Source organism: Eretmochelys imbricata, chromosome 1 (assembly GCF_965152235.1).
Source record: "Eretmochelys imbricata isolate rEreImb1 chromosome 1, rEreImb1.hap1, whole genome shotgun sequence".
In the NCBI taxonomy this organism is placed as follows: Eukaryota; Metazoa; Chordata; order Testudines; family Cheloniidae; genus Eretmochelys; species Eretmochelys imbricata.
In genome coordinates, this window is record NC_135572.1 from 145,113,002 (window position 1) to 145,124,639 (window position 11,638).

The following is an 11,638-nucleotide window of genomic DNA, read 5'->3' on the forward strand; positions in this document are numbered from 1 at the left end:
GTGTCCTCTCTCATCTTCCTGTGCACTGTATTACTACAGTTCTTTAAATCTGTTCTCCCCAGTCATCAGATGCACTTGTGTCATTCAAATGCATAGTATTGCTGTACTGCAGATAGATAGAACTGCAGTCTGAATTTAGTGGTATAACATTGTATTTTATAATTAAGACTTAAGATTATCCTCCCACTAATTTAATGCAGCCCCTTTTATTTCTCCTTTCCCATTCCACCTTTCCCTTCTGCCTAAAAAAAAAAAAAATTCCATCTACCAATCTTTTTAAAGTAATTAATGTAAATTTTCAGAAGGGTTACAGTGAACAATGAATGTTTAGATCTAGTGAACAAAACCTAGAAACTCTGCTAGTGGAATGGCTTGAGACAGATTTTGAGTGATGCGTGTGTCTATTTTTTTTTGTTCTTCACTTCAGCATTGCTTTATTGTTTCAGTTTAGTTGTTCTTTTCCTGATTAATGTGTCTTCCTGCTCTTTCCATATGTAGCAGCTGTTTCTGTACATTGATACACTTCACCTTGGTCTCTCCTGGGCTCTGGGAATCTTTAAAACTATTTTACCCTAATTTTGAACTTCAAGTTTAGACACTTCATGATACAGTTGTTGGTACAGTAAGCACAAGTTTCCTCAGTTTTGCCAGGACATGAGCAGTTGCAAATAATATCCTTTAATATCTCTTACGCTGTATCAATATATGAGCTGCTTAGTGTCTTGAGGATTATGGTTAGTTTAATTTTTGTTTGACAATACACTGAATCCTGTAGTAACTCAGTATATCTTTTCACAGTTATGTTTAATTAGACCCAAGATTTAAAGTGTTTTCAGGTTAATTACATGTGTTTTATGATATAGTGAGTCAAATCTGATTAAAGTACAGAATCTTTAATCTGGTTTTTCATTCTCTTTAGGCTGAATTTTAAGTTATCTTTTACCAGTAGAAAAAAGTAATTTGATTATTGACTGAATAGTGGCAAATAGTAATTCAGATATGTTATATTCAAGTAGACTCCATATGTTGATGACTTTGGACCTGATCCTGCAAACACTTATAAGTGTGTGTGAAGGTGGGCACATAAATTCTCACATACTTAAAATTAAAATTAAATGTAATCCTTTGGGGACCGAATGCTTGCTGATTAGAGTTGTTTGTAAAGTACCTAAAATGTGATGTACACTTTTAATCTTGTTTAACTATCATAATTTTAAAATAAAAGAAATTTGCTTTAAGACTGGCTTCAGTGGAAGTTCCTGAGTAAATAAATGTGAAAAGCTAAGCGTATGAATTGAGGAATCCACAATAATACCTGAAGCTAGGTATATTGTATCAAATTAGTAGGTAGTGATCTTACCTTGAAAAATCTTGCTAAGGTCAAAGATGTTTTATAATATGTTTATAAAATTCCAGATTTGTGATTATTTTCCCCCAATACTTTCTATCCCTCCTATCTAATGTTTTTCTCCCAGGTCCTCATACATTAGATGGGTCCTTCTTCTCTCCCATGGATATAGGACACAAGCTAGATCAATGGGAAGTGTTCATCTCTCCACCTTAATTTTTTTGCCTAACCCTACATGGGTGGACTGGAAAAGTCACAGAGTCCCAAAAAACATGTGGCTCTCATTGATCCTGGGAAATGCTCACTATCCTAAAGATTTATGTTGTTCTAACAAACCACACAAAGTGTAGTACTGGCTAGTTAAGAAAGAATTGTTATTCTTACGGTTTTTTACATGCAATATGTACTGTGGGGCATTTTTGTAATATAAACAAAGTAATGAAATGCTTCAGTCTCTGCTCAGAGGACAGCAAAGAATGAGACAGGTTGTAGCAGGTCAAGAATAATGTGCAATAGGAAAACACTGTGGGATGCTTACAGGATACATGCTTATGCTATGCCAAAATGGCTTGTGAGCTGCTTCAAGAGATTGCATATCTCCCTGTGCCATACTGTCACCGTTTTGATCGGCAGAGAGGCTTCAGCTGGAGCTCCCCAAGTATAAAAGAGGGAGGAACCCTCAACTTTGGAACCACTTCCTGCATGTCCACTAGTCCTAAAATGTCTGAATCAGTTGACCTTCCAGGTGCACTATGAGGTCTATCTATTTACCTGGGCTTATAAAGAGGGAGGGGCATGATTGGAACCTGTTTGGAAAGAGGAGCATTGTTGGACTTGATCTTTACCACGTGTTTTATTGTTGGCATGTGGAATATCTGCTAATTTTAGTCTTAGTTGGATTTTGTTTGTCATTTTGATAAGGCACTCACAGACAAAGATAAGAGAGCTTGTTTGTTTTTTCTATATTGTTATAAAACTAAATTTAAAAAAGAAAGTGGCTTTGCCACTGAATTCATGAAGTGTTTAAAAAAACAAATATTGTGTGTTTTGTCAGAGATATCGTGCCAACCGAATACTTTGGAATCGCCTATTCATTGGTACATCAAGAGAATCTTATGTCTTCCGCATAAGGCCTATTAGCTAAGACAATAGGCTCATCTTACTTACGTGTTAGGGTAGGAAGTTGCGGTCATGGGGAGTTCCTCCTTTGTTAATAGTGTGCACTTAATGCCTTTCTTCAAAGATCTTGAAGTGCATTACAATGATAGATAAGTATTAATATTCCCATTTTTCAGATGAGGAGACCTGGGAACAGAGAGGTAGACCTGCCCAAAAGTATTTCAGTGATCCAGTGATACAGATAGGAATAAGAACAAAGGATGAAATTATGGTGCCATTGAAGTCAATGGCAAAAAAATCCATTGACTTCACTGGGGCCAGAATTTCATGCTGGGTCTCCAGATGCCTAATCCCTTTTTTTTCAACCACTAGACATGCTGCCTACTCTGTGATAAGTTTCATGATCGCACTTTTTTTTAATAATCATTTGTCAATGACAACACACTCCTGATTTTCTCTGATGTTGTGTCTAATCAACCCCCACTTTCTCCCTCCACTTGGGCAGCATTTCTGGCCAAGCAGCACTTCATGTCAGTTACTGACAGGAGGTGCTGCACCAGTTCAGTTGCAGTGTGACAGATGGTCTGACTAATTCCTTGTTGAACTAGATTCAGTGTCTTTGTGAGTTACAATTTTGACATCCCTCCTAAACTTGTGGGTAAAGGCATTGTTGGAAAAGGTAAGTGGGGCGTGAGAGCACAGCAAAAGTCTGAAGCTATTGCAGAAAAATTTGTTTTGTGTCTCCAGCAGCAGTTAATCACATCTTATTTTAAAAGATTGATGAAAAAGTGTTTCTCTTTTTGATCTTTTAATCCCTCTCTTTTGTTTTTAGACATCATGAAGAGGAAGCTGACCATAAATGAGACAGAAGTTTACAGAAAGTTGAAGAACACAGTAGACAAATTTCTGTCCATGAGTGGCTATTCTGAAGTAAACCTCAGCAAACTCTTTCAGACCTTCAGTATAGTAAAATCTGTGGGAGATCCCAGTAATGAAAGACAATGATTAAGTGAAAATGGTAGAAGAGAGGTTTGTTTATCCTTCAAAAACAATAATCTTTTTTCTCCTCTGGCTTTCCCATTTTAAACAATAATACTCTGATTTCAACATACATAAAAGACAGATGTGTTTTAATCATCTTGGTTTCTCAGTGGAGAAAAAAATAAGTAAAGATAAAAACAGAATATAGTGATTTACTGGACCACCTGAGTAGCTGATTTTGTGTGTGTGTGTGTGTGTGTGTGTGTATATATATATATATACACACACACATACATACATATATATATATAGTGTTGTATCTAGACCTATGAGGGAAAAGGGGGTGGGGGAATTGCTGCTTTAATTGAATAATTCCCAGTGAGAGTTGCTGGAATGTAAGTGATCCTAGACTTTGCTCCAGGGTATTTAGTAGAGGTGCTCTCAGGAAGAGAGGTTAGTAGAGGTCTCAGTAGGAGCACTAATGTTTTGCCTTTTCATAGTTTATCTACTTTCCTATCATAAACATACCAATTAAAAACAATACTAAACCTAAAAGCCTCCTAATACCTTCTTCTGAAGGGGACTTTACTTTTAAGATTTATATTTAAAGGTATTAAACAAGGGATGGCAGTTTTATAACCTGTAGTTACCAAAAACAGAGAACTATATTTTTTTCTGTTTTAGATGTACTTTCTTTGTATTTACACATAAGTAATGTCTTGCTATTCTAAAGAAATAAATATGCAGTCAGCTTACCAGATACATATACCAAGCACATAGATATCTAACTTTATTCCACACAAAAATCAGATGATATAAACAGTCAATGACAAAAATGTGGGTACAACGAAGTGTAGCCAAAAATATTAAAGTTGGTGTTTTGTGATAAAAGTGATTATGGCCATACTGAAGTTTTAATGGTTTTATAAGCAGATATTATTTACTGTTTACTGCCAGTAAAATGACAAACAGAAATGACAAGAAATTATAATAAAAATGCTTGGTTCTTTTGTGCAGGAGGAGGAAAAAATTAAGGTTGTTTGTACTTTTCAATAAGTATTACATTCTGTGTTAGGTTTACAGTGTCATGTATTTGTTAATTCAAGACTTTAAAATGCTTTTAAAGATATGTAACAGTATAAAATTGAAAGTTTCATACTGCTTGAAGGAAAAAAATAAAGTTTTCTAGTGAAAGAGAATTTGACTGGATCCATTGTATATATTGGACACAACAAGGGGAGTGTCCCAGAGCCTTACTGAGCCTGAACATCTACCTGCAACCTTAGCCCCACAGCCCAAATCAGCTGACGCTGGCCAGCAGCGGCCATTTTATTGTAGTGTAGACTTATCCTTTGAGTCCATTCCTCTAAGTTTACAGTACAATTTACAGAGATATATGCATCTCTGCTTTTAAAAGGTCAGTTTGGTTCAATGAAAACTAAGAAAAAAAGCTTGAAGCTAGAAAATAGTGAGAGTACCAGCACAAACCCACTAGATATCAAAGGGGATTGTGTGTGATTGAGTGTACATGTTTATATCATATTTGTTTATAAAATTTCACCGGAGAGTGCTCTGGGGTAACACTGTTATGTAGATATTGATGTTGTGTATGTCTAAGTATACATTAGCTTTCTCATACATGGGGCTAACTCCTGCAAGTTTTACTCGCACAAGTAGTCCTAATAAATTAAATGAGTGTGTGCTTATCAACAGTTACCAGTTTGGGGTCAGTGTTAGCCCAGACATCTGGATGCATCAAGCAGTGCTACTTGTGCATTCATTCAGCATATTTAGTCAGATCATTATAACGGATAATTTCTCAGGTGTAAAGTCTGAAATAAGGTCTTGCTGTCTAAATGAAACAATCAAGTTAGAGACCATTGAAAGATACAATAATCAATAGCCTGTCTTCTTTTTTAATTTCCTGTATATTTGAGATTTTCCACTATAACCAGTCAAATTATTATTTGATGTGACCAATGAGACTGGGTAGAATTTTCAGAAAAGTAAAAAGATTACATTCTTCAAGACATGTAAGTATTATATACAAACAAAATGTTTACTCTGGCATTTTTATGTATCTGTATAATCATTGTTGAATAGTCTGTTAGTTTATAAGGTTAGGGAGTTTTAAATTAAATGAAGGTTGTGGAATAATTGTGAAGAGTGCAGCAATATATAGTATCCCTATTTGTAACTCCAGTAAAGTTGTACGTCCATCACCCAGAAAAGAAGGATTAAGCCCTGTTTTTATGATACAGAAAAGACAAAATCCTCTCTACAACAACTGTAGCCAGCCACAATCAGATGGCGAATCGGAAATGAATGCTTTTCCCAATTTCAGGCAATTTTTGCTTCGTCTCAGATAAGAGTTGAATTCCTGGCAAGGAACAACTGCCTTTTTCCTTACTAATAAGCCCTAAGCAATTTGTCTCTTTTTGGTCCTGGAGAAAGTCTGGGAAATGCAAAATCATCTTTCTATATTTTTTTCAATATTCTATCTACATAGGAAATGGCGATAGTTGATGTAGTGCTGTAAATAATTTGGGAAAGGTTGAAGTTCACAGGCTTGTATTTTGAAACTGATCTAGGCTGAATTATTCCACATTCTCCCTTGTACCTCTCCCTGCTGCAGCCCCCTCATCTACTACAGTTAAACATATTTTTTTCATTCTTTTTTTTTTTTCCACAGTTTGGGGAGAGCAATGCTGATACATAAACTAAGACGCCAGACTTCACATAGGGCATTTATGTGTTATTAAAAACAAATTCATACCATAAATCCATTTGGTCCTCTGCCAAAATTCCCTTTTTCATTGCAAAATGCACTTTGCTAATTCCAAACTTCGGCCCATCTTCCCTTTTGCTCTATTTGTCTATCTTATAGAGCACCTTAAATATTTCTTAATTGAACAGTTCGTGGTGAATTCTCCTTATAGCAGTTTAATAGATTAACTCATCTGTGCCAGCTTCAAATTTCAGATTAAAATTCCTTCATCCCGAAGGCAGCATTATCAGGTTATTGGAGGCTGTTTTCAAACCTTGGTTTTGAATAGCAGCGGCTCTGCATTAATTTAACCACTAAGCTAATAAGTAGGTTTCGTTTTGTTATGCTAAGCTTTATTGCTTTTCTTTTGATCAGAATGGTGTTGTTGAGCAAAGCAGCAGACAAGGCATTCTTTGATGAGGGAATTAGTGCTCTATTCTTCCTCTATTATTCATAGCACAGTGGAATATGTAAGTACCTGAGGGTGTCAAAGGAGAGCAGGCTCTATTGCAAAGTGTTCGCCTTGTTTCTCTCAATAGCTGACTATGAGATGATAAACCGCTTAATACACTGCACTAATTGGATGAGAGCAGAAAGAGATGGGAATTAAGGCAAGGCAAAAGGAGAAAGTGCTACCAGCCTTCATTCACTCTGTCACCACTTTAACAGCGCCAAAGGAGGCACAAGCTTTCTATAAGCAGACCAGAGGTTTTGTGCAGAGATAAAATGAACCTGTTAGTGGATTCAAGTAATACACTAATTATTGCACAGTATAAATACCACTACTGGTTTTATAACACGGAGGTAAACTTCTTTTGAGAACGTTATAGGATTGCTTGCCAGTAGTATAGATCCTAATAAGGGTCCAGAGTAATAACCCCCTGGATTAGCAAAATTGCTGCTTGTGGAAGTATGATTCGGGCTTTTACGAAGATTTCAGCAGAAAGAATAAAAATGACTGAATGACATTTCTTAATGCGTAATGGCTTGATAATGATTCCCTTTTCTTTGCAGTAAAAATGTGTACTTCAGACTGTACAGTTAATAACGTCCGGGAGCAAACGTTATTTTTCTTTGAAAACTCTAAAATATATATGTGTATATCTAATGCTGTCAGTGAAATGTATAGTTATTTGGGGGAACTGTAGCTTGTTCATAAAAACAAACAATTCAGGTCTGTCGAAGTGGCCTCTCTGTGTGTGATCACCTCCCCACACAGCCGGGGGCGCTGGGGGGATCAGATAAATAATATGTACCTTCCTCTGGGGTTTGCACCTCTTAATTCTACCCCGGAGAAATCCCGCTGCAACCATCTCTTTATAAAACAGAAAACGTATGCAAACCCAAATTCCGGACGGGGGAGAAATGAAATCTGCCCCGTGTTCTGTCTGCTGCGGTCAGGGTGCCTTGCGCACCAGTTTTCACTCCGCCGAGCTGGCTTTGAAGAGCGTTGGTATCCGTGCCCCCAGGCTGCCAGAGTCGCTGCGTGTTGCAGGAGTCTGCAGCCTCCTGTCTTGCCAGCCCTGGGGCGGAACAGGGAGTAAGGGAAACCCTGGGCTGGGAACTCTTGTTGGCTTCGACATGTGAAAACAGATGGTGGGAGATTTGGCCCTGGGAGAGAATCGGGTCGCCATGAGTCTACATACAAGCGTCAATATTTCTTTGGCGATTGTAAAGACTATGGCGGGGGAGGGTTGTTTGAGGTTGAGACGGGGAGGGTCATGCTCCCTTTGCATTGTAGCGAAGCGTTCCCAGATATTAGGGCCGAAGTGGGTTGCCATTCATTAATAATGCTTCACAATTCGATTAAATCATTCTGGACAATCTCATAAAATCCTCTAAGCACGCTCCAGTGGCTCGCTCCAGCCCCCCGCATTCAGCGCTCGGGGAGGGTCGGAGGGGGAAGAAAATTGGTTTCTTTTGCCGCTTGGAAACGCTGCTGGGCGTTCGTCAAGCGTGCCCCGTCAGCTGTTGAACAGGGAGCCCCGCTGGAAGTCCGGGGGCCGCGGGCGTGGGGGGTGCTGACGGGGAAGCTGGGGCGCGGGACGAGTTTCCCTCCAGCTGGAGCAGCTTGAAAGAATAGGGGGCCTTGGCCTGGGGCGTGTTCGCAGCATCCGAGGGAGCCGGGATGAGGAGGCTGGTGAAACAAGGCCCGGCGCGGCTATCGGCCGGCCCGAGTTGTGAGCCGTGGCTGGCGGGGGGGGGGTCACGCGATTTGCTTCTGCTCCGGGGAAGGGTCAAAGGAGAAGCGATGGCTTCAAACCCGCCGGCGGGCCAGCCTGGGAGCAGCTACCGGGCCCCCGCACTGCCAGCTCCTAAAGCGAGGGGGGTCCGGCGCGGCCCCTACCAGCAGCACCTCGGGGCAGAGGCGGGCCGCGCGGGGAGGGAAGCGCGGCCCGCCGGGGTTGCGGGGCCCGAGACGGGCTTTCCCGCCTCGCCACCCTCACGGGCAAAACCGCGCGGGGAGGCAGCGGCGCGGGATTCTGCCCCCGACGCTCCGGACGCCTGGAACCGGATTGCGGCTCTGCCGCTGGTTTACACACACACACCCCCGTCCCGACCCCGCCGGGCCTCCCCGAGCTTGTTCCCCGCGCTGGAGCCGGTGAGGGGAGGGCCGGGTGCGAGCCGGGACTAGCGCTGGGCACCTCTCAGGGCACATTTAGCGGCGCATTTCCCCCGCTGCTGGTGCCCCCCCCCCCAGTGTCCGTCCCCCAACAGCCTGGCTTCCCGCCAGTGCCAGCCGGGGTCACTCCCCTCCCCCCGCACAGCCCTTCCCTTCCAAACCAGACCCGCAGGGACCGGCCGGATCAGTGCAGGAATCAGGACACACCGTGCCAATGCCCTACTCACAGACACCCCCCCACACTCCCGAGTAAAAGCCCAGATTGAAACTCCTCTCCAGTCTCCCCGCCCTCTCTGGCTGGCCCCCAGGGTCTAGGCCTTGTCAGATTGCCCTAGTTGTGGCTGGCCAGGTAGAGGAATAACTGCGTTTACCAGGAAGCTACAACCACCTTCGCCAAGAGGTCTACAAGTTTGACGTCCTCCAGTTCCCCTGAGCTGCAAGGCCCAGAGCACGAGCGTCTCCCCACCGCTTCCACAAGCCCTCACTTTGCCTGCCCCCCTTTGGCTAAATCAGTGTTGCCCTGGAAGCACGTGGCGGCCGACTTGAAGGCTGTATGACATTTAATACATACAATAGACACACCCAGGCTGGAACCTGCCACGCATGACTGTAGGAGGGTTCTGCTTCTCAGCCAGTTTCAAATTGTTCGGATTTTTAGGGCAGGCGTCTTAGAAACGCATTCAACGTTCAATCTGTTAAAAGAAATTCCTATTTTGTTGACTTAAAACAAGAAAAACCCGCCCCTACTAAAGACAGGAATCTCAGCTTCCTCCTACAGCAGTTTTGGGGGGTAACAATCTTTTGGACAGTTATAATAGACCATATTTGTTACACCGCTGCTATTTCCATGGTTATTTCCAATGACGCTATTAAATGCCATATACTTCAATGAAAGAAAAGGAGTACTTGTGGCACCTTAGAGACTAACGAATTTATTTGAGCATGAGCTTTCGTGAGCTACAGCTCACTTCATCAGATGCATACCGTGGAAACTGCAGCAGACTCTATATATACACAGAGAATATGAAACAATACCTCCTCCCACCCCACTGTCCTGCTGGTAATAGCTTATCTAAAAGCCATTTCCAGCACAAATCCAGGTTTTCTCACCCTCCACCCCCCCACACAAATTCACTCTCCTGCTGGTGATAGCCCATCCAAAGTGACAACTCTTTACACAATGTGCATGATAATGAAGTTAGGCCATTTCCTGCACAAATCCAGGTTCTCTCACTCCCTCACCCCCCTCCAAAAACCCACCCCCATACACACACAAACTCACTCTCCTGCTGGTAATAAAACTTGGAGAGTGGCCAGTTTGGATGAGCTATTACCAGCAGGAGAGTGAGTTTGTGTGTGTATGGGGGTGGGTTTTTGGAGGGGGGTGAGGGAGTGAGAGAACCTGGATTTGTGCAGGAAATGGCCTAACTTCATTATCATGCACATTGTGTAAAGAGTTGTCACTTTGGATGGGCTATCACCAGCAGGAGAGTGAATTTGTGTGGGGGGGTGGAGGGTGAGAAAACCTGGATTTGTGCTGGAAATGGCTTTTAGATAAGCTATTACCAGCAGGACAGTGGGGTGGGAGGAGGTATTGTTTCATATTCTCTGTGTATATATAGAGTCTGCTGCAGTTTCCACGGTATGCATCTGATGAAGTGAGCTGTAGCTCACGAAAGCTCATGCTCAAATAAATTCGTTAGTCTCTAAGGTGCCACAAGTACTCCTTTTCTTTCTGCGAATACAGACTAACACGGCTGTTACTCTGAAACCTGTCATATACTTCAATGTAGCCTTCACAATCTTTTTGTTAAACATATATATATTTATATATATATATTTTATTTTCTGTGTGTGGCACTTCTCCACCTAATAGCAAGGAAAAGTGTTAACAATAACGACATTACACAAAAGTACTGTACCATTGCCTTTTTAGGGTTTCGGAAACCTCTACAGTTAATAAGTTAAATAAAGGGGTTGTACATAAATATTTGTCTAGGAACCCTATTATATCTACAACACAGTAAGAATCTACAGAATGACAAACTTTTACAACACTACACTGAGTGCAATTGTTTTATAACATTTCAAATATACAAAGCTCTGTTCTTTTTTATAACAATGGTATGTACAGAATCAATAATCACAGTTTAGTGACTTAAACAGTCCATATTCTAGCAGTGTATTTCCCTTTGGTTTGATAAAAAAAACCTTGGTTGGTGTAGTGTTAAAGAATATAACAAGAAAAAGATATACCCCTTTCCTTTAAGTGCACTGGTTATCTTACAGCATCAAATTCACTTTCATTCTGCACTGGCAGCGTCCTTGGTTAATAATATGCAGCTGGCTGCAATAACATGTACAATAGTTCTCCAGTGCTCCTGATAGACCGACTTAATATCCTAAGATGTTATTTTAAGAAGCTGTGTGGGAGGTTTAGGTAATTTTTTGGAAATTGCAATTTATTTATTTATTTTATTTAGCCAGATGTCCAGAAAAGGGGGCGGGGGGGAGAGGAAGGGATGTAACTTTAATTCTATATAATATAATATCTTATTAGGAGCTCTTTTTGTCTAATGACCAATGAAGAAATTAATGTAGTGTACAGTTTTAAAATGTACCAGCCAAGGAGTTACTTATTCAGGAGCTTGTAAATGTTGGTTCACTCATGTGAGTGCTGATGCTTGCTTTCTTCAAGTTCCTAACCCGAGAACCTATCCAATGTCTTAGTCGCTGGTCCTCTTTTTCCATTTGGTCTTGATTCGTGCTAGCTGAGGTGACCTTTATTTATTTATTTATT

At 41.2% G+C, this 11,638-nt stretch overlaps 1 protein-coding gene across 1 annotated transcript in view; it reads left to right on the forward strand.

The window, feature by feature from the left end:
• The window catches only part of POLA1 (DNA polymerase alpha 1, catalytic subunit), a 353,817-nt gene extending 350,140 nt beyond the window's left edge, over window positions 1-3,677 (forward strand). The window contains exon 37 of the mRNA XM_077807202.1: window positions 3,300-3,677. Within this exon, the coding sequence (XP_077663328.1) occupies window positions 3,300-3,472 (173 nt within the window). The 3' untranslated portion in view covers window positions 3,473-3,677. The remainder of the gene's footprint in view (window positions 1-3,299) is intronic.
• Window positions 3,678-11,638: the final 7,961 nt, after the last annotated feature.